The sequence below is a fragment of the Anolis sagrei genome, chromosome 2, assembly GCF_037176765.1.
Source record: "Anolis sagrei isolate rAnoSag1 chromosome 2, rAnoSag1.mat, whole genome shotgun sequence".
Classification (NCBI taxonomy): Eukaryota; Metazoa; Chordata; class Lepidosauria; order Squamata; family Dactyloidae; genus Anolis; species Anolis sagrei.
Window position 1 is genome coordinate 287,654,643 of NC_090022.1, and position 23,694 is coordinate 287,678,336.

Consider the following 23,694-nt stretch of genomic DNA (forward strand, 5'->3'; position numbering starts at 1 on the left):
CCTTCGACAATACATTCTGAACTCCATCAACCATGGAATTGAACCAAACTTGGCACACAGAACTCCCATGACCAACAGAAAATACTGAAAGGGTCTGGTGGGCATTGACCTTGAATTTTGGAATTGTAGTTCACCTCCATCCAGAGAACACTGTGGACTCAAACAATGATGAATCTGGATCAAACTTGACAGGAATACTCAATATGCCCAAATGTAAACACAGATAGAGTTTGGGGAAAATAGACCTTGACATTTGGGAGTTGCAGATACTAGGATGTATAGTTCACCTACAATCAAAGGCCATTCCGAACCCCACCAATTTTGGAAGTGGGCCAAACATCCCACAAAGAACCCCCATGACCAACAGAAAACTGTGCTTTCTGGTGGTCTTTGGTGACCGTTCTGACACCCCCCTGGTGACCCCCCCCCCCCCGGGGTCTTGACTTCCCAGGTTGAGAAATGCTGCCTTAAGGCCATCCAGTCCAACTCCCTTCACCAGGGCAAGAAAACATAATCAAAGGGCCATCCAGCCATTCACACACACATATGTGTATGACAGGTGCAGTATCAAAGATTTGAAAGGGACCCCTAAAGAAGGACAATGATATGTTGCATGTTCCAGAGTAGGCAAACCAGACAATCTCTATCAACACTGACAAAGAAACAGCAAGAAATACTGTTTACCCACAGGCATAAAGACATTACATCTATTATAAACCAACACTTTCTCATTACTTTATTTTCCAGATCACCAGACTGGGCCACAGCAATGTGTGGCAGGGGACCGCTAGTTAAAATATAAAACATCAAAGCATATAAAACAATATACAAAAAACATAGGAACTAAGCATAATGACAGAAAGACAAAGGGTGGGCTGCATGTACATAAAATGATTTTAAAACTCCGAGTGAAATAAGGGGGAAGAACTAATTGTAAGGGAGAACTCATAGAGAGATAGGAAAATAAGCCAACCTTCGTATGCGGGGGGGGGGGGGGGGGGGCTCCTGGGACAAGAACATTGGAGGAGCACTAGCATAAAATTATGTGGCTACTCTTCGAAAGCACGACAGCAGAGCCAGGTCTTAAGAATCTTTTTAAACGTTTCCAAGGTAAGGGCTTTCCTAATTCCTAATGTATATACAATATACTATATTATATTATTAGGAAAGACAAGATGGAACTGTCTTCTGCTCCCCTCTGTCTTCACTCCGGCCAGAGCAGCAGTTGGTGCCAGAGGGGGAAGGGGCCTCTCAACTGATCATATAGGCAGAAGACAAGATGGAAATGTCTTCTGCTCCCATGATTTTCTTTGGGTAGATTCTGTTTCTGGACCAAGTAAATGTGCTAAGGGTCTTATGCCACCCAGACTCGCACATTAAATAGTATGTGTGGTTGATTTGTTTTCCTTGAAAATCCATAAGCAGCATCTGCTGAGTATGCTATGCCAGGGGCATTGTGGAGCTGAGTTAATGCACCCCATGCTGGAAATGTTCTGCACAGAATCTGTAAACTCTTTTCTGCTTCAATGAGTGCGCATGGGGGCGGTAGTCAATGATTCTTAGACACGCCATTTAGGAATAATTTTAAACTAAACCAGCCATGCTACCAGTTCTTTTTCAGCCATTCAAAGCATGTAGGTGTTTCGGAGTGGCTTTCCATGCCGTCTTGTGTTTTGCGTGTTTTGCAGGCAGCTGTGCTTTAAGGTAATGGTGTGGATTCATCTCCTTTTTCCCTCTATTCTTCCACCACAGGAGGTGGGCTTGGAGAAGGCAGCTATGGACATGACTCTCTTCTTAAAGCTTCAGAAGCGAGTGCGAGAACTGGAACAGGAAAGAAAGAAACTGCAAAGTCAGTTGGAAAAGAAGGACACCGAAAGCAAGAAATCCCAGGTACAAAGTGACATATTGCTACTTTCACTGTTGATTTCAAATCTATAACTGTCATTGGCTGACAAACCAGAGGAAATAACAGACTAGACAGCAGGAGTGGAATGAACTAAGAGCAACTTTATTTATTGTTACCAATTTAAATGTTTCTTCTTGGTGGTTAATCAAATTGGGGGGGGGGGGGAATTTGATACGTGAGTAGCTAAGGCATTCGATTACCCCTGACTTGAGCCCCCAGCCTCCCCTGGGCAAAACACTAAAAACATTCCTGATCAGCATGGTCATTCAAATGTCCAGCTCAGATATTGGAATGCTAGCCAGAGGATGCAAGCCCCTGGGCGCCTTATTACACTGATCTGTGGCCAATTGTAAAAGGGAAACCCTAGAAATGCTTGCCATTACTGCATTCCAATAGCAATGCATAAAGAGGACAACAAATTAAACATGAGCCGACAATATCATGCAGCGGCTAAAAAAGCCAGTGGGATTTTGGCCTGCATAAATAAGATTCAATTGCCTAAATCCAGGGAAGTCATGCTACCCCTCTATTCTGCCTTGGTCAGACCACACCAGGAATCACACTGTGTCTAATTCTGGGCACCACAATTGAAGGGAAATGTTGACAAGCTGGAATGTGTCCAGAGGAAGGTGACTAAAATGATCAAGGTTCTGGAGAACAAGCCCTATGAGGAGCAGCTTAAAGAGCTGGGCATGTTTAGCCTGCAGAAGAGAAGTCTGAGAGGGGACAAGATGGCCATGTATAAATATGTGAGGCCAGGGAAGTCTTGGGGAGGAAGGAGCAAGCTTGTTTTCTGCTACCCTGGAAGCAAAGATGCAGAACAATGGCTTCAAATTGCAGGAAAGGAGATTCCACCTAAACATGAGGAAGAACATCCTGTCTGTGAGAGCTGTTCAGCAGTGGAACTCTCTGCCCTGGAGTGTGGTGGAAGCTCCTTCTTTGGAGGCTTTTAAACAGAGGCTAGATGGCCATCTCTCAGGGGTGGTTTGAATATGATTTTCCTGCTTCTTGTCAGGGGGTTGGACTGGATGGCCCATGAGGTCTCTTCCAACTCTATGATTCTATGATAGGATGACTTCACAACAGACATGCCTGGGAAACAGACTTGACATTACACAATGTGAGGGGAAGTCATAGGGAGGAGGCTTGTTTTCTGCTGTCCTACAGAAAACTACAGAATTATAAGTTGCTTACCTGTAACTGTAGTTTCCTGAGTAGTCACCTGTGAATTTGCACATATGGTATTTCCTGCGCCTGCGCAGCACAGCTTCGGAACCTTCTAGAATTAAAAGAAGACATTTTATGTCATGGCCTGCCCCCCCCTCCCCCTCCCCTCTCAAGTATATATGGCCCAACGCGGGGCCAGGCCCCCTCAGTTCTCTTCTGCCGCAAAGCAGTCAGAAGGCGGGGCATGACACTCAAGGGGAGGAAGGGCAGGGATGTGCAAATTCACAGGTGACTACTCAGGAAACTACAGTTACAGGTAACTAACTTATAATTTCCTGTCGTAGTCAACTGTGAATTGCACATATGGTAGACTAGCAAGCTACTAACCCTGGAAGGTGGGCGTCATGCCACCGCTGAGAACAAGACTGCTCTTCCAAAATCGGCTGCCCTCCTGGATACAACATCCATCTTGTAATGAGACACAAAGGTAAGTGGAGTCGTCCAGATGGCCGCCCCGCAGATAACATCTAGAGGCACACCCCTCATGAAAGCAGCGGACGTCGACACCGATCTGGTCGAATGGCCTCTAACCTGTTGAGGCAATTCTTTCCCCGACAGTTGATAACATAAACAAATAGCAGAAACTATCCATGAGGAAAAACGCTGCAATGACAGTTGCAACCCCATCGTATTCCTCCGATATTTAATGAAAAGCCTAGGAGTTTTCCTAATCCCCGCTGTTCTGTCCACATAAAAGGCCAAAGCCCTACGTACATCCAGAAGATGCAACCCACGTTCTAGTGGTGTAACGGGATCTTGGAAGAATGCAGGAAGCACAATGTCCTGCGACATATGGAATGTGATAGATACCTTAGGGAGAAAAGCGATGTCCGTACGTAAAATAACTTTTATCTTTATGGAACTTAAGATAAGGGGGATCCACTCGAAGAGCGCACAGTTCACTAGCTCGTCGAGCTGACGTTATAGCCACTAAGAAGGCCACTTTCCAAGACAGATACGAAAATTCTACAGTAGCTAAAGGTTCAAACGGGGGCTTCATTAAAGCAGCGAGCACAAGCTCTAAACTCCAGGAGGGGGAAACAGGAGACACACAGGGTCTAGTGTTTGTAAGACCCCTTAAAAACATTTTTACCACAGGGTCTGAAAAACAGGAAGGCAGGACAGCCTTTCTCCTAAACCATGAAATGGCCGCCAAATAACATTTCAAAGACGAACCCGAAAGACCCGCATCCAACAATACTAAAAAATCCACAACTAAGGGAATGGATGCGACCTCAGGTGCCACACCCTTTTGCGCAGCGAACTTACTGAAGCTAGCCCATTTATACAGATAAGATCTCTTGGTAGAGGCACTATGGGCAGCCTCAATAATGGAGAGAACGGGTAGAGACAAATCTGAGAAAGTAGTCACTGGCCTGGCAGGATCTGCCACGCCATGAGTCTCAGCTGCTGGACCTTGGGGTACAATACCTGCCCTCCCCCCTGGAATGACAGTAGGTCTGGTCTGCATTGAAGGTGGAAAAACCTGCTCCCTCCCATCTGAAGGAGCAGAGCAAACCAAGGTTGTCGGGGCCACCAGGGAGCTATGAGGATACAGTGGGCATTGTCCGCATTGATTTTCGCAATCACCCGTAACAGCAAGGGGAACGGGGGAAAAGTGTAAACTGCCCCCAACCCCAATTGTGCAGGAACGCATCCCCGAGACAACCTATTGCTAGATTCGGATGTCAACGAGCACAAAACAGCCTGCACTTGGTGTTCAGGTGAGTTGCGAAGATGTCCACCTCCGGTCTGCCCCAGATCTCGAAAGGATTGCAGATCATCCCTTGGTTCAGGGACCACTCGTGGTGGGCCATGGGGTTCCTGCTGAGTGTATCAGCTAGACCGTTCTCCACTCCCGGCAGGTGAGTGATTAGGAGATGAATTCCCCTGCTGATGCACCAATTCCAAATCTGTACACAGAGGTCTAACAGGTGACCGGAGTGAGTGCCTCCTTGTTTGTTTATGTAGTACATCACCATGGTGTTTTCGGTGAGTACTTGAACGACTTTTTCTGACACCACTCTTTCGAAAGACTTTAGAGCCCTGTCTACCGCAAGGAGCTCGAGCACGTTTATGTGCAAAGCGGCTTCGTCCACCGACCACACACCGTGAGCAATAAGGCCCTGGGAGTGTGCACCCCACCCTGTAATGGACAAATCTATGGTTATAGGCCTGACAGGGCATGGAGGCTGGAAGGGAAGTCCCGCATACACCCATTGCTCGTCCAACCACTCCCGAAGGGAGCAGCGGATGTAGGACAAGATGGTTAACTTGGTCGTAGGTCTGTCCCAGAGAGGGTTGAATGCCGAGAGGAACCAATATTGGAGGGGCCGCATTCTCAACCTGGAGTAGGGAGTAACTGCTGTGGTAGACGCCATGTGTCCCAGCAAAACCTGTATTTGTTTCGCACTGCTCCTGGGGGCAGTGATAGCTAGCTGGACCAGCTCAGATAACTTGGCAAAATGGTCCGGGGGGAGATACGCTCTCTGAAAAACGGAATCCAACAGAGCCCCGATGAATTGGATCCGGCAGGTGGGTGTGATAGACGACTTCTCCAGATTGATCACCAGGCCCAGAGATTGAAGTAAAGACAAAATAACAAACATGTCATCTTAGTTGATCGGGTGAACTGGTGATAATCAGCCAGTCGTCTATATAGGGGTAAACCATTCCCCTGATGCGGAGGTGTGCCGCAACCACAGACATGCACTTTGTGAATACTTTGGGGGCCGTCGAGAGGCCAAAAGGTAAGACATTGTAACAATAAGCCCAGTTTCCCACCATAAAGGTTAAAAACCTTCGGTGGTGAGGAATTAAAGAAATGTGGAAATAAGCATCCTTCAGATCCACCATAGCGAACCATGCGCCCTGGAACAGCAAAGGCATAATGGTGGTCAAAGTAACCATACGGAATCTCTTTGGAGAAATGTGTTTATTGAGGGATCTGAGGTCCATAATGGCCCGGATGCCTCCACCCCGCTTGTTGACAAGGAAATAACGTGAGAAAAAACAGTATTGAAACATGGGGGGGGGGGGTAACAGGAGAAATTGCCCCCTTGTTTAACAGGGTCTGAAGTTCCTGCGATAGTGGTAACGAAACAGAAGTAGACATAACTCGACCCGTAGGGGAACATCTTCGAATTCGATTCTATACCCATTACGGACTATAGACAAGACCCACCTCAGATGTGATCTTGGCCCAAGCATCATAGAACGGTGATAACCTTTCATAGAACGAGAAACAGAACAACCTGAACTGGATAATTCGGTGGGCAAACAAAGGGAAGATGGTCCCGAAGGATCATCATCATCTGACCCGCTACCAGGAAAAAACACTTGATCGTCAAACACGCTACTTGGAGGCAGGTTGGGACCTAGACTTATTCTGGAACGATTGGAATTTAGATTTGGAAGCGTACAGGACTTTCTGACCAGTTTGGAATCTAGAAAAATTCGAATTGCGATTCCTATAGGGTCCCGCAAACGAGTTGGAATAATTTTTACTGAAACCAGGGGATGATTGTTGCCACCTAGGTTTTGGCTGATAATTTGATTGCCATGTATACCCGAATTTGCTCGCCACCTGGCGAACCTCCTGTTTACTTTTTAATTTTTCGTCGGTGTCAGGGTTGAAAAGTCCTTCCGTGTGTAGTGGAAGGTCTTCCGCTAGGGCTTTACCCTCATCAGAGAGGTTAGCTGCCCGCAGCCACGCATGCCTCCTGATGGAGGTGGCAAAAAGATTACTGGCTGACTTGGCTAAATGCTTAGCAAAGTCTTTCTGAAGCCTTGATAGTACAATGGCCTCAGCCTGCAGTGCCCTGGGCAAGCGTTGTTCACCTGCCGGTAACAAATCGAAATAGGGTAAGATCTTATTCCAGAGAAAATTCTGGTAGCCGCTCATATAGGTCGCGAAGTGGGCCATTCGCGTGAATAGCCTTTCAGACATATGAGCCTTTCTACCTAGGGAGTCTATTTTCCTTCTCTCCCTGCCAGGGGGTGTAGTCAAGGAGCCCCTTTGACGCTTGTTTTTGGCTACCTCAGCCACCACAGTGTTTGGCCTAGGCGGGTTGGAAACCCACTTTGCAGAGGTTAAGTCAATCTTATACAGCGCATCTACTTTTGGAATCGCCGCAACCATAGGAGGGGCAACATCAGATACCATGGCTAGTTTCAGCAAATAAGGCAATACAGGTAAAGCAGTGGAGGGCGCAACATTTTGTTCATCTGAGGGGAGCTGGTAAGTCCAGTGCTTTGACCATCCTGCTCACTAGAGAAGCAAATTTATTAAAGTCAGGGGATCTGTCCACCTGGTCATCCGCTGCTCCTGCTGCCTGGGCGGAGTTAGGGGAGTCAGAAGCTGAACCAGAGTCCTCAATGTCAGCAGTTTTACAAGTCCCATCAAGTCCATCAGCATTAGTGGGAGGAGTGGAGGTGGGCTGTAAAGCCCCATTAGGCAGCAGAGGAATCACGGGACCACCTTGAACAGAAGGTGGAGGTAAAAGGTTCCCGCCCATAGCTGATTGGGCAGTGGGTGCAGGAGTCAGCCGTTGCGGATGAGGGTCCACCGGATAGTTGTGTAGACACCCCTGGGGAGGGTGGGGGGCGGCCGGTGGAGCACTCCTCTGTGTAGGGGGAGGCATATTCTGGGCAGCAGGCATGGGAAACGGTTGAGCAGGCATCAGAGTGGGCACAAACACGTATTGGCCCGTTGGAGAAAGTTGCCAAAATCCCTGGAAGGGCATTGAGCCAGGCACAGGACGGGCATGCAGGGCCCCCAATGGGAGGAGGATTGGGACCGTCTGGAACGGCCTCTCCTCGCGTCCCCCAAGGAGGAGGAAGACGAAGAGGAGGTAGAAGAGGAGCGCCCCCTGATCCTTGAGGAAGATCGATATCGGCAATGTCTGGAGCTTCTTGAGGAGCGAGATGGGGATCGTGCACGCCACGACCTTCTAGGTGGGAGGAGGGCCCTTTCATAAAGGGCCACTTTCAGTCTGGAAACCCTGTTTTTGCGGGTTTGGGGGGTGAATGCATGACAAATCTTGCAGGGTTGGGAAAGGTGGCTCTCTCCCAGGCAGGCAAGGCAAAGTGAGTGCCCATCAGTGACTGGCAAAGTATTGGGACACTGAATGCACTTTTTAAAAGAGGTCGTTGCCATGAGGCCGATACTGTGCAAGCAAGAGAGCTTCAAAGGGCACTTAGAGGCACAGTATTGAAACAGCAAAACTGAGGCCAGTAAGAGAGTAGTCAGAGGCAGTCCGAGTCAGGAGTACAGAAGAGAGGTAGAACGAAGGCCAGTCCAAAGTCAAACACGAGCAGTCAACCAATGAGTAACTCACGAGGAAGGTTCTCAAGCTGAGTCGCAAGGTGGATCAAGAGAACTGAAGGGGCCTGGCCCCGTGTTGGACCATATATACTCGGGGGGGGGGGGGCAGGCCATGACATAAAATGTCTTTTTTTAATTCTAGAAGGTTCTGAAGCTGTACTGCGCAGGCGCAGGAAATATCATATGTGCAATTCACAGTTGACTACGACAGGAAAAAAGAGATTCCACCTGAACACGAGGAAGAACTTCCTAATTGTGATAGCTGTTCAGCAGTGGAATTCTCTGCTCCGGAGTGTGGTGGAGGCTGTCGGGGGTGCTTTCAATGTGATTTTCCTGCTTCTTGGCAGGGGGTTGGACTGAATGGCCCATGAGGTTTCTTCCAACTCTATGATTCTATGACTTACTGGGGGTTCTTCTCCAACTGGATATAAACAATAATACCCTACTTCATTAGTGAGCACAACTCAATACCACTAAGGAAAGCCATGCTAAGATTTGAAATTTATACTGGACCTTAGGCAGACAGACAGACACTTTTAAAATGTACCTATTCCAACTTACATACAAATTCAATTTACGAACAAACCTACAGACTAGCTTGTTTCTAACTTTGGGATTGCTTGTATCTGCCAAAAATCTTTTATCAAAACCCTTTCTCAGATCTTGCAATGCCTTCAGCCTTACTGAGCATTGTCTTTTGCAATGGGTCACATGATTGCGCTGATTAAACGTTGAACTAGAATTTGCATCAGTTGCATTACTGCTGAATACTACTAATGACACCCCATGGAACATGTAATGAAATGGCAAAAGGTGCTAGGGCTTATGCCAATCCTCATCTTCTGCCCTATCTAAATGGCTTTAAGGAAAATGATACCAGTTGGTTTTTTAACTTTTATTTTATTTTGCACTGTTTATTTTATCTTGTTAATTTATGTATGCTGTTGTGCTGTAATTTTTGTTGTTTTTGTATTTCATTTGGCTGTGTTGTATCTTCAGGCTTGGCCTCATGTTAGCCGCTCCGAGTCCCCTTTGGGGAAATGGTGGTGGGGTATAAATAAAGATTATTCTTATTATCATAGAATCAAAGAGTTGGAAGAGACCTCATGGGCCATCCAGTCCAACCCCCTGCCAAGAAACAGGAACATTGCATTCAAATCACCCCTGACAGATGGCCATCCAGCCTCTGTTTAAAAGCTTCCAAAGAAGGAGCTTCCACCACACTCCGGGGCAGAGAGTTCCACTGCTGAATGGCTTTCACAGTCAGGAAGTTCTTCCTCATGTTCAGATGGAATCTCCTTTCTTGTAGTTTGAAGCCAACGACACCCCATGGAACATATTTTGAAAACATGATGGGGGTTAGGGCTAAGACCAATCACAGGCAAACTCAAAAGCAAAAGTGGACAGGGACACTCCATTTTTCTTTGCAAAACCCTCTTCTCTCCCTTCTTCTCCATTTTCTGTCCTATGCACATGGCTGTAGGGAAAAGGATGCATCTGTTTGTCTGTTTATGCCATTTGGAACATCAGCATCTTGAGATCTGGACACACGAGTCCCCACATTTAGTTAGAAATCTGTGCAGTTCTGATACTTTATTCTTTTACTCCCAGTTTCTACCTGAGGGCAGAGACAGAACTGCAATCACTGGAATGCATAATCAATGTGGGAATGATTTATCTCATGGTAGGGTTAATTGACCAGACAATGACTCTGTTTCTGAGCTGTCATGGATGCAAAATATAATCAATTCTATTTCCCAGGCAGATAGGAAATTTGGGTCCAAACTTAATCCATAGTGTTTGAGGCCAAGTAGTGCAAAGGCAGCATGGACAAGAACATCCTGGCCTTTTGTGTTAAGTAGAGTTTGGTTCTGATATATATTTAAAATGACACATGTTGATGAAAGGAAATGCCCTACTTTATGGGTGGAATAGGGATGAGGACTCCTCAAATCCTTCTGCGAACACAGCCAGTAAGCATACGGATTAGGGATGCTGGGAGTTGTGTTCCCACGCAACTACCCCAGTCTGACAGGAGAAGTCCTAATTCATCATCTCACACCCCACTTTTCCAACTGATTTTAAAATGTTGGGGCTTTTCTTCCCTCCTTCATTTCCCCCTTTGTCCTCAACTTTCTTCAGTTTCTTCAAACTGAGTTTAGGAGTGCAATTAACTCCCTGTAGATTTGAGCAAAAGCAAACTGCTGCAGCCTCCCAAGTTTATCAGTTCTTCCTCATTAATAACTTTTGCCATCTTGATCACAATCTGATGTTGCTAGGCCATGTCTTATGTGAAATGTTGGCAAGTATGGAATTGTATTCCAGCAAACATATTTCATCTAGACTCATCCAGAGTGTGATAAAACATCTAGCTGGATGATGAGGGACAGTCTTGTTCACCTATATTTTAAATTTGGGAAGCTCTCAGATTCAGTTCCTGGCATCTCCAATTTTAGAAACGGCACAATTGTAGTAGAATCAAAGAGTTGGAAGAGACCTCATGGGCCATCCAGTCCAACCCCCTGCCAAGAAGCAGGAATATTGCATTCAAATCACCCCTGACAAATGGCCATCCAACCTCTGTTTAAAAGCTTCCAAAGAAGGAGCCTTCACCACACTCCGGGGCAGAGAGTTCCACTGCTGAACGGCTCTCAGTCAGGAAGTTCTTCCTTATGTTCAGATGGAATGAGAGGTTGCTTACCTGTAACCGTGGTTTCTTGAGTAGTCACCTGTGAATTCGCACATTGTGGCTAACTTCAGAACCTTCTAGAAAACTTAAAAGTATTGTATCCCCCTCCTGGCCCCGCCCCCCCTCTCGAGTATAAAAGACCCCTGGGAAGGGCCAGCCATCATTCCTCTTCCGCCGCAAGCAGCCAGAAGGGGTGGCATGACACCCGAGGGGAGGAGGGAGGGTATGTGCGAATTCACAGGTGACTACTTAGGAAACCACGGTTACAGGTAAGCAACCTCTCATTTCCTGTCGTAGTCAACTGTGAATCGCACATTGTGGTAGACTAGCAAGCTATGATTCTGGCTGGTGGGGTCATGCCACCGCCGAAAACAACACCGCTGTACCGAAATCAGCCTCTCTTCTAGGTACCTTATCAATCTTGTAATGAGAGACAAAGGTAGTGGGAGAAGCCCAAATAGCCGCTCTACAAATTGCTTCCAAAGGAACACCCTTCATAAAGGCGGTAGAAGCAGCTACTGCCCTCGTAGAGTATCCTCTAATCTGTTGTGGGAGTTCCTTGCCTGCTAACCTGTAGCAGGTGCGGATAGCTGACACGATCCAAGCCGAAAGGCGTTGTGAAGAAACGGGGAGGCCTCTAGTGTCTCTGCGATACTTCACAAAGAGCCTAGGGGTTCTCCTAAACTCAGACGTCCTTTGCACATAAAAGGCTAGCGCCCTTCTAACATCCAAATAGTGCAAACCTCTTTCCAAAGGAGTTTCTGGTTTCTGGAAAAATGCTGTTAGAACCAGATCCTGGGAGGTATGAAACCTAGTGGCAACCTTGGGTAAAAATGCTACATCCGTACGCAATACTACCTTATCACTATGGAATTTCAGGTATGGAGGATCTACCCGTAGAGCACATAACTCACTTGCCCGTCTAGCTGAAGTTATGGCCACCAGGAATGCCACCTCATCAAGTTGGAAAGTACCAGTTCCAAATTCCAGGATGGCGCAATAGGGGCCACAGCTGGCCTAACATTTTGCAAACCTCTTAGAAAACACTTTACCAAGGGATCAGCAAAACAAGAAGGGAGACTCTTCTTTCTCCTGAACCACGAGATGGCCGCGAGGTAGCACTTTAATGAGGAATTGGAAAGACCGGATTCATAAAGGGTGGCTAGGAATTCTAAAACTACTGAAATTGGAGCTGCATCCGGTTCATGACCCTTTGACTTAGCAAAACTACTGAACTTATTCCACTTAAAGATGTATGACCTCTTAGTGGAAGGTCTGTGAGCAGCTTCCATAATAGACAAAACCGTTTGAGGGAGAGTTAAACTTGATCCCGGCTGGACGGAACTACCAGCCATGCTGTAAGTTTGAGGAGATGCACATCCGGGTACAGCACCTGGCCTCGCTGTGAGGTTAGGAGATCCACCCTGTTCCAGAACAGTCCCCTCGACATCTGCAGAAGAGGGGCGAACCATTGTTGACGGGGCACCACGGAGTCACTACGATGCAGTGAGAGCGATCTCTTTGAAGCTTCACCACCACTCTCAGTAGCAACGGGAAAGGGGGAAAGGTGTACTGTAAGGTGCCTTCCCAGTTCCGGAGAAATGCGTGTCCTAGGTCTCCCCTTGCTCCCTGGGAGCCTGTTCATGAACAGAACCTGTCGCATTTCGCATTCTCTTCGGTGGCGAAGAGGTCGACCTAGGGAAACCCCCATAGTTGGAAAATCCGTAGTAGCTCCTCCTGATTGAGGGACCAGTCGTGATTCCCTAGCGGGTTCCTGCTGAGGGCATCCGCCAAGGAATTCTCCTGTCCTGGGAGGTGGGTGGCCTGGAGATACACTCTCCTCTGAATGCACCATTCCCAAATCTGTAGAGTGAGTTTCAGCAGCTGTTGGGAATGGGTCCCTCCCTGTTTGTTCAGATAATACATGACTGTTGTATTGTCTGTTAATATCTGAATCACCTGGTCCCGGATTAGTCCCTCGAACGATTTTAGAGCCCTTTCTACGGCTAAAAGTTCTAGGACGTTTATGTGAAGTCCAGCTTCACCTAGGGACCACCTGCCATGGGCGACTAAGCCCTGGCAATGAGCACCCCATCCTGTCAATGACGAGTCTGTTGTGATCGTTATGGTAGGGTACAGCATTTGGAAAGGAAGGCCGACACATACAAACTACGGTAGAGTCCACCATTCTAGGGAGTAACGGACCTCCTGTGGTAGAATGAATGTGGAATGGGGGCAATCCTTGAGGGAATTGAACACCGTGCCAAACCAAGACTGGAGGGAGCACATACACAGACGTGAAAAAGGGGTTACAGCCGTGGTGGATGCCATATATCCTAGGAGGGTCTGAATTTGATTGGCCGACACTGCTTGGGCTTCTATAGCAGCTCTGACCTGTGTCTGTAAATTGAAAAACCTGTCCGGTGGAAGGTATGCTCTCTGCGAGACTGCATCCAGAAACGCTCCAATGAACAGGATCCCACGCGCTGGTCGTAAGGAGGACTTCTCCATGTTGACCACCAGGCCCAGCGACTGTAGGAGACACAATACAACATAGACATGACCCTGAAGTTCGTTGGCTGACCGTGAAACTGTAGGCCAATTGTCTATATACGGGTAAACCATGATCCCACGGGTCCGGAGGTGAGCAACCACCACCGCCATACATTTAGTAAACACTCGGGGGGGGGCGTGCTTAGGCCGAACGGGAGCACGTTGTAACAGAATGCCCTTTCACCTACCATAAAGGTAAGAAACCTACGGTGATGCGCCACTATTGATAAATTAAAATAGGCGTCTCTTAGGTCTATGGTAGCAAACCAGGTGTTTTCAGGCAAAAGAGGCATTAAGGATGAAAGAGTCACCATGTGAAATTTCTTGGGCGAAATTGATTTATTTAACTCTCTCAGATCGAGGATGGCTCTGAAGCCACCTCCTTTCTTTGATACAACGAAATGCTTGAGAAAAAAGATGCAAACAGGCGAGATAGCACCCTTGCCCAAAAGTGTGCCAATCTCTTGGGACAACACCTGGGAAGGGGGAGTAACTTTAACAGTTCCAACTGCTGGAATTTCGTCAAACTCGATAGCATACCCCTGGCTGACTATTGATAACACTCATCTGTCAGTGGTAACTTCAGCCCAGTTGTTTTATTTATTTATTTATTTATTTATTTAGACGATTTATATACCGGCCTTCTCCACCTCGATGAGGGACTCAGGTCGGTTTACAGAGCATAACAAATACAATCATATAAAACAACAATTACAGATCAATACATATTAAAATAGTACAACTTAGTACAATAAAAACATCGTCATTACATCATTACAATATGCCAAATCGTCACTCCAGTCGTAGTCAAAAACAAATTCATAGTCACAGTTCATCATGGGTCATCACAGGGAAGGTTCTAGGTTCAGTCTTCGAATGCCACCCTCCAGAGCCATGTTTTTAGCGATTTCCTGAATGTCAGGAGGGAGGGGGCAGATCTAATCTCTGGTGGGAGGGCGTTCCAAAGCCGGGGAGCCACCACAGAGAAGGCCCTGTCCCTCGTCCCCACCAACCTCGATTGTGAAGGTGGTGGGACCGAGAGCAGGGCCCCCCCAGAAGATCTTAGTAGCCTTGATGGTTTTGAAAGGCTTGCAGCCTGTTCTCGAACATCACTGGGGGTGCTAGACAAGAAACTGGGGGTTGAACAGACAACTTATTGGTTCCCTCAGTAGGAGGGTCAATTTCGCCCTGGGTGACAACGGTCTGCAGGTTGGAGGCATCAAAGACGCTTCTTAGAGGCCCCCTGGGGTTTAGGTTTGCCCTGATAGGGCTGGTATCTGAGCTTGGATAGGTAGTTATTCTTTCTGTTGCCCTGGTATCTGGGGGATGAGGGGCCCCTCCCTCTAAAGGACCCCGAGTAGGAATTATTGTAATTCTTACGATAGGTGGGTGCAGGCTGCCATCTGGTTCGATTCTGATAGGGCTGCCAAGTATACCCAAATTTGTTGGCTGCTTGGCGCACCTCCTGCTTCTCTTTGATGGTAACATCGGTTTCGGGGTTAAAGAGACCCTCCTCGTGAAGAGGAAGGTCCTCTGCCAGAGCCTTGCCTTCTTCTGAGAGGTTGGCCGCTCTTAGCCAAGCGTGCCTCCTTATTGACGTTGCTGTTGCAAAAAGATGACCTGCGGATTCAGCTAGATGCTTAGCAAAATCCTTCTGGATTTTGGATAGGAGCAAGGCTTCAGACTGCAGCGCTTTTGGGAAGTGCTGCTCCTTTGGGGGCAGCTTCTCCAAGTACGGGAGCATCTTGGACCAGAGGAAAGTCTGGTAGCCGCTCATGTATGTCGCGTAATGAGCCATACGGGTGACAAGGCCTGCGGCCAGGTGAGCCTTCTTTCCTAGCAGGTCAATCTTCTTTCCCTTCTTGTCAGGTGGGGCCGAGAGTGTTCCCTTGGGTTTCTTCGATTTTACCACCTCCGCCACAACCGTGTTGGGCTTTGGGGGGTTTGACACACACTTAGCTGCTGCCAGGTCTATCCTATATAGAGAATCAATCTTCCTAGGGATGGCAGTCACTGTGGCTGGAGAGGTGTCCAAGATCTTAGCCAATTTTATTAGATAAGGCAGCATGGGGAGCGATGTGGAGACCGACCGGTGTGTTTTGTTCCTCCGAGGGGAACATCGGGTCCTCCACATGCTCTGGGACCTGGGAGCAGGTATATCCAAGGCTTTAATCATCCTTTCCACTAGGGACGAGAATTTGTTAAAGTCAGGAGGCAGTGTGGTCGTCTCTGCCTCAGCCTGCACTTGAGTTGATTCAGGGGAGTCAGCTGAGGAATCCGATTCTTCCACTTCCCCACTATTTTGTTCCACTATGGGCATGGACCCTTCATGGAACATCAGAGGGGTGCAGGGTGGTTCAATGTGGGTTGGGGCAAGTACAGAAACATTCTCAGATACACATTGATCTACACCACTAGCACGTTCTACACAATTATTGCGGTCGGCGCAAGCAAGATTTCTATCAACACAATTATTCAAGTCAGTACAATCCATTCGCCCAAGTCCACTAGTGGAAGGGGCAGACACCTGGGTGGGCGAAGAAGACGAAGGGGGAAAAACTGTTGTAGCAGTTCCACAATCCCTCTGTTGCACTCCCTGGATAGGCTCCATGCTGGGAAACAGCGCAAATGGAGGATTCTGGTGCTGAGCAAACATAAAGTGATCCGAGGGTCCCACTTGCCAGAGCCCAGGGTAAGGGCTTGGGCCGTACCGGCTCCATTGCGAAGTGCTGGAGTGTGATCTCCTCGATCGACCTCCTCTCCTGGAGGAGGAGGAGGAAGAGTCAGAGCCCGAGGAGGACGAAGATGAACCTGCTCCGGAGCGCCCTCTAGGCGTTCGCCGACGTCGGGCCTCCCTGGAGCGATAGCTGCATCTGGATGGAGAGCGCGATCTCCTCCTTCTGCCTCTGCACCTCCCAGCTGGTGCTCTCGGTACTGGTGCGCTCGGGCCTGGGAGCAGTCAGCAGCCGTCCCTGGAGAAGTGCTCCTCCGCTGCGCTTCCTCCCCTCGTGTGGGCAGAGCCTCCTGATGTGGGGAGGTCACGCCCCCTGAGGAAGCTGGGCCATCGGTAGAGAGCGGCTCGAGGTCAGCAGTGCTCATCACCGGCATCGAGGTCGCAGCCACCGCCTCCCACAGCCCTTCGTCAGTATCCAAGCCTCCCATTGGGGGAGGCAGGGCAAGAGGTGAAAGGGCCTGTATCAGGGCCGCTGTTGGGGCCTCCAGCATCGATGCAGCTTGGCCTGTGGACATCGGGACCGGGCGCACCTCATGCGCCACGCGGTTAACAGGAGGTAAGGGCAGCACGATCTCTCTCAGCTGCTGCGTGCTCGGTAGTGAGGCAGCCGGGGAAGCGGTGGGCGAGGGGTTTCCTGTCCTTTTTACAGCCGCTTTAGAGAGAGTCCCTGGGGCGCAGCCATCTTGTTGGGCCTTATCTCTCTGCTTCTTTGCCTTCTTTTTTAAAAGCAAAGGGTTCGGCCTGGCCTTCGCAGTCACTGCGGCCTCTCCAGATGCTGGGGGCCTGCTGGCAGGGGGAGGCATTAGGGCCCTCTCATAGAGGGCCGCTTTCAAACGCGACTCCCTATTCTTTTGCGTCTGCGGTGTAAAAGTAGCACATATTGCACACGGCTGGGATAGATGAACTTCTCCCAGGCATGTCAGGCATAGCTCGTGGCCATCCGTATCCGGGAGGACATTGGGACAGGCCGAACATTTTTTGAAGGAGGTAGTTGCCATTAGAATGGTCGAGGGTTAGAGATTAGCAAGAAGTCTAGTTCCGGTCTGAGTTGAGGGGGAAATAGAGTACCTTGCGTCGTCAATTCAGTCCAATGTCAAGTCCAGTAAATCCAATAGAGCTATAGTAAAGGTTCACTAGTTGAAGCCTACAGATTGGCGGAAAAAAGAGGAATGGTGGCTGGCCCCTCCCAGGGGTCTTTTATACTCGAGGGGGGCGGGGCCAGGAGGTGGGGATACAATACTTTTTTACATTTTCATTTTACTCTTGCTCTCCAGTTTGTCAGTTTCTCACTCAGTGGCCAATAGGACCATTTAAGAGAGAGGCTCTTTCCTTTTTTATATAGTCTGCTTGTCCTGCAAAAGAGAAGCTTCTGTTTGAGGGTTTTCTGGGACAGAAAGGAGAATTACTTATTTAAAAGGATTCTCATCACAACCATTCCTTGTAGAAGAACACTTCTGCTTATAATTCATTATTTATTAATTTTTATAAAAACGGAAATGCAAACCAGAAAGCAGAAAGAAAAACAATCTTAATGCATTAGTGCACATTAATCCAAGATATCAACTTGACCATCATCGGCCATCACCCTGCCCATTAGCCTATCCTAAGTGGGACTCTAAAAGGGACTCTGAATCACAGAATTATGTGGAATACATTTCCACCACATACAGCTTTTATTCTTACTCCACTGTAACACGAATGGCCTTCCAACCCCATTGAAATTGCCTAAGAAAGCATAATGAGGAGTCACCAAATTGGATTTCCTGTATTTCTTACCTAAGTGAGATTCCACTTTGTGTCCATTTGAGATGGTAAAGTGCTAAGAGTTGAAGGACCGCATAGGCTTTCAAGGGGACCTTGGAGGGCTATGACTAACTGTCCCCTCTGAGCTCCTTGATACCAGCTAACTTCACTAACTACTCAAGCTAACTGAAAAGGAATGTTCAGTTGGCTTCCTCTAAGTGGCATTCTTGACTCCGCCCATCCCTAGTGCCTCAGCACCTGCTCATTTGCATCTGTCCAATCAGGCCGCTCCTATGCAAATAGCTGCTAATCGGCTCTTCCCCCGGCTCTGCTGCATGATGAGAGCCACCAAATTCCTGCCTAACTTCCTGGTTTTACAAATTGGCTGCTGACACACTAACCCTTCGAGGTAGGTCACATATCACTTTTCCCAGGTAAGTCAGATCCGTTACACCCTTGTAAAAATCTTGAAAGCAAAATATTTAGGCCAAAAATGCTCCCATCATTTTTAGGGCCATGTTTCCGGACCACTTTGGGTTATTTTAGATCAGGGAAAGACCCCTTTCCCCAAAATTTATTTACTTATTTATTTGCCATATTTATATACCTCCCCTCTCAGCCTGCAGATGACTTGAGGTGGTTCACAAGGCAACAATTCAGTGCCCAATAGCATCATTAAAACATTTTAAACATTTAAAAACATTAACACATAATATAAACCATAACAAGTTAGTAAAACAAATCATTTTCGTCTCCTAGATAAAAACGCAATCCGATCTCATAATCCAATTGTTCCATAATCCTATGTCTGTTACACTGCTTTTTCAAACACTTGCTCAAACAGCCAGGTTTTAACTTTTTTTGGAATGTTAAAAGGCAGGGGGCCGATCTAATGTCCGTAGGAAGGGCGATCCATAGCCGAGGGGCCACCACTGAGAAGGCCCTGTCTGTCATATTTGTGACAGGCGGAATCGAGAGCAGGGCTTCCCCAGATGATCTTAACGTCCTAGATGGTTCATAAGGCACAAAGGCTTGGATATGCATATGGCCCACATATTCTACGACCCATTCTTTGTGGTTCAAATTCTCAATCTTTTATCCCCAAAGTAATGTTGTGAGGTAGAATAAATGGAAAAGTAGTAATAATTCGCCCAATGGTTGAGTGTTAGATTACAACTCAGGAACCCTGAGTTTGATTCTCTTTTGGCCATAGAAACCCCCTTGGCTTTGAACAGCAGTAGGGAACTATGGCCTTCCAGAGGTTATTGGATTGCACCTCCCATCAGCCCAAGCATAGCCCATGTTGAAGGGCTCTGGAGTTGCAGGCCAACATCTGGAAGGCTACAAGGTGCTGAGCCGTGACTTGCAGGGATTTGAACCTGAGTTTCTCTGATCCTGCTCTTCTTCTCATTATGCCAAACTAGGTTTCATGTTCCCTAAATGAAATATTAATCTAGAAACCCACTTATTCAATAACGTAAAATAATATATCTCACTAAATATGTGCACTGATCCCATGTTTTTAACACCCCATGTTGTACTGCCTCCTCTTCCTTTGCCTATTTTTTGTGACAACAGGATTATCCATGTAGACTGTTGCACCCCAGGCCTGAAGCCACCTATGACTATATCATTGCACAAGAGTCCAAAGTAGAAGCAAACAGTTTATTGCAAAAACACACTCAAAAGATATATAGAAAAAAGCAGGAATAAGGTAATTAGGTGTAGAATCCAAAAAGTCAGCAGTCAGTTGTCTCTTAGATATCCAAAAGTAACAGTCCAAAGATATTCCCAAAACACAAAGTAATAAGTAAAATTTGAACAGGAATACAGAACAAAAACATGGAAAAACTCCCAAGATACTTAAATCCAAGGCCAAGGCTTGAAACCAGAGAACTCCGGCCTAGCTGTACTTAAAAGCCACATTGCCTGAACTGAACTGAGAGAGTACATTACCTCCTAATAAACAGACATGAAAGCATTACATCTGACCTGGAATTTCTGTTTCCCACAAAGCTGTGTTAACCTATGAAGTTGGCTATCTGCTCAAATCTGCAAGTGTGCTTCCTTGCTTAGATCACTCTCACCAGATGCTTTCCCATGATAATTTCTCATCATTTTTATCTAGGGAAGATGATTCCAACTCCTGTACTATCCTTTAAATTAAGAGGCACTTATATTCTCATTTGGGCCTGTATCCCTATCTGAAATGATTTCACTTTCTTGACCTATATCAGAATGAATCCCAGGAAAACCCACAATCCCGTCTGACTCTAAATAATCAGTGAAACGATCAGCCCCTGGCTGCTGTGATTGCCGCTGAGCTACAACATAGACTCACCTAGACCAATGATCCCCTTCAGGGTTATCGGACTGAAAACCAGGAATTACTCATGTACCTTTCATAGTTATAATAGAAGAGGAAATTTGAGTAAATATTGCTGGTCGGACAACCTGGTAACAAGCAGTACCCGCTGAAATTCCCTTTTCTACACAATAGTGAAAGCTTTGGGGATTTTGTCTAGTTTTCATTCTGACAACCCTTCTCTTTTTTAATTCCTTTAGTTAGATCAGCCAACATAATTTTGTCACAGGGTCTGTCACGGATGCTATGTCTGAAACAATGGTGGTGCCATGGGCATTCATAAACAAAATGACATGGTCTGTCACAACAAACTGGATGAAGTGAAAATGAAGATCATTGAAACATCTGTCAGTAGAAATTCTCTCGAGAAAAATGGGATCAAAACTGAGCAAATTACGCTCATAATGGGTGTTGAAATTGCCAGATTAGCTAAGACCTTTCTCGCTCAAGATCTCAAATGTGGAGCAAGTTAAGTCGCTTAGTGTCAACCCTAATTTTAAGCTTTAATGATATAGGCTTTCCTACACCCATATGAGATGTCCTTTTCCATTTGTAAGATCTTCTTCTCTAGTACATAAAGCAGAGTCTTCAAGATAAAAAGACATATAGGGCTCTTCACAGACAGGACTTCATTTGCAGTATTTATTTTATGATAGTTTCAAGGCAATCTGCAATAAAATAATTAAAATGTGGAACAACAGAACAGAATAAAACAAGCCTTTAAAACAGCTAAAAGGCAGTGACCCCAATAAAAACAAACAGGTCAGGCCATTAAAAGGTGACACACAATACAGCAGGTCATGAAAGGTCTGAGAAAACAAAGGTAGAGTTTTCCTGGTGCCTTTAAAAAGGCATAAAAAAGAATACCATGATTTAGTCATAGTCAGAACTTGGAAAACGCTGTTTTGGGGACTGCAGTTCCCAGAATCCCCCCCCCCCCCACGTCATCTGTGACTGTGCTAGTAGGGCACTTTTCCTGAGCTTTACTCCATGAGTCCCCTTTTCTGACTTCTCATGGTGAGAGTTGTTAGGGTTTTTGAGAAGAGAACATTCCTTTCGATCAGCTATGTCCTGGGCTAATTAATGGCTTAAAGGCCAAAGCTACTTTCCTGGAATATCTGGAGTCCTTTCCTATTGAATTCTACAAGTGTTGAGTTTATAGGTCTGGAGTTTCTGCCATTCCGCATCATTGGCTATAATGACTAGGACTGTGGGTTTTGCAGTATGACAACATCTATAAGTGTGCATACTCTTAAGTTTCTGCCCTATTATTCTAATTCTTAATAACTTTATGCAATTGTTTAAAACCTACATGAAAGAGAAGAAGAAAACTTTAATTATTTAATTAGAAAACAACTACTGAACACACATGCCCAAGGATGCAGCACAAAAGGAGAATGTAGAAAGCAATTTTTCATTTTTTTAAATATAGGACAGAACGACACACCAAGCAAAGAAGAAGATCGGGAGTACAGAAGCCCAATTAAAAAAAAAAATCTTATTTTTTTTATATATATTCCCTTCTTTCCCCCCCCCCCCCCTCTCTCTCTATATATATATATTCCTTTCCCCCTTTTTATTGCATTCACAAACATTCTCAATAAAAAGTATTTTAAAAAAACTTTATATCCTGCCTTTCTCCTCATGGGGACACAGGGCTGCTAACAACCACACAATCTAATAACCATTTAAACACCTACAAAAATAAAAACAATTAAGTATTAGTGTGTGAATACAAAGTTAAAATACAATTCAAATACAATTAATACAATTCAAATTACATTTAAATCTAACACCCTACCCAACTCCCCCACCCCTCATCCTCCCTCAAATGCCTGATGGCAAAGAAAAGTTTTGACCTGCCTGCAAAAGAAAAGCAAGTATGGGGCCATCTTGGTCTCTCTTGGGAGGGAGTTCCAACATCTGGTACAGACATTGAAAAAGCCCTTTCCTTTGTTCCCACCAAATACACTTGAGCTGATGGTGCGACTGAGAGAAGGCCCTTCTCAGATTATCTTAAATTTCTAGCAGGTCGATAGGAAGAGATGTGGACCTTCAAATCACCTGGACCTAAGCCCTAGCCGTTTGGCTTTTGAGCCAGCATGCTGTGGTGGTCCAAATGTTGGACTAGGAGTCTGGTTACCAGGACTCCGCCATGGAAGCCCATTGGGTGACCTTGAGCAAGTGATACACTCTCAACCTCAGAAGAAGACCAACAGCAAATGTCCTCTGAATAAACCTTGTGAAAAACACTATGATCAGGTTGCCATAATGCAGAATTGACATAAAGGCACATCAAATATTTTTACCTTTGGTGCTAGTACCAATCTTTGATAGCTTCAGTCAAATGTGTTTTGTTGTGTGCGTAATCTACAATCAAGCTGTCTTGACTCAGGGGATAAGCAGAGAATAACTGATTCTTTAAGAATTTTTTCAGAAAGCTCAGGGATTTCAACTATGCAGATTTCTTAACTCCTCCAGCATCATCATCTCCAATAGAAGAACAAAGTGGGTGAATAGGTTGTCAATGCATAGTACGAATGCTAGGGAGAGAAAATGGGTTTCCTCTGCTAGTGCCCCAGTTGTATCAGATACGTTGTTTTATCTTCCCTGCTCATCTATTTGATATTTACTAAAAACCCTTTTCTTTCCCTACCCTTCCTTTCATGGCTAAATCATTCTGCCAGCAAACATCAGATTTTGTAAGGTGACCCCGTGCAGCAATGAGATACCCGGCCTCTGTAGTCAGTTGTCAAATCAAATCTTTCCTGTTCTGTCTTCTTAATCCATCCAGGTAATTGAAATGAAGAACGAAATGGATTTGGACCGTGATACGGATCTAGCATACAACAGTCTGAAGGTAAAACCAATTGCTAGGCTAAAGATAGACATTTTTGCAACCTAGGTGTCAGATGCTAATAACCAGCATGAGTCTTTGCTGATATCCAGAAATCCATTTGGCCAAAGCATATCAAAATAAAATATTAACTCTTTATAATCCTATTTCCTCACTTTACATGAGTTATGGGGTAGCTATTCAGCTTCCTCCCCCTCTGAGAGAAGATATTTTGTTTACAAGAGAAAGTCTGCCAACTTTTTTATTTATTTTGAGCAGAGCTGAAGACTAAATTGCAAGTTTCCAGTGTCTGCT

General features: G+C 46.2%; 1 protein-coding gene across 5 annotated transcripts in view; it reads left to right on the forward strand.

Moving 5' to 3' along the window:
• Window positions 1–23,694, forward strand: part of MYO5B (myosin VB) — a 372,261-nt gene that overhangs the window by 312,643 nt on the left and 35,924 nt on the right. For all 5 annotated transcript variants that reach the window (XM_067464658.1, XM_067464659.1, XM_067464656.1 and 2 more), the window contains 2 exons: window positions 1,753–1,890; window positions 23,338–23,403. In XM_067464658.1, the coding sequence (XP_067320759.1) occupies window positions 1,753–1,890; window positions 23,338–23,403 (204 nt within the window). The remainder of the gene's footprint in view (window positions 1–1,752; window positions 1,891–23,337; window positions 23,404–23,694) is intronic.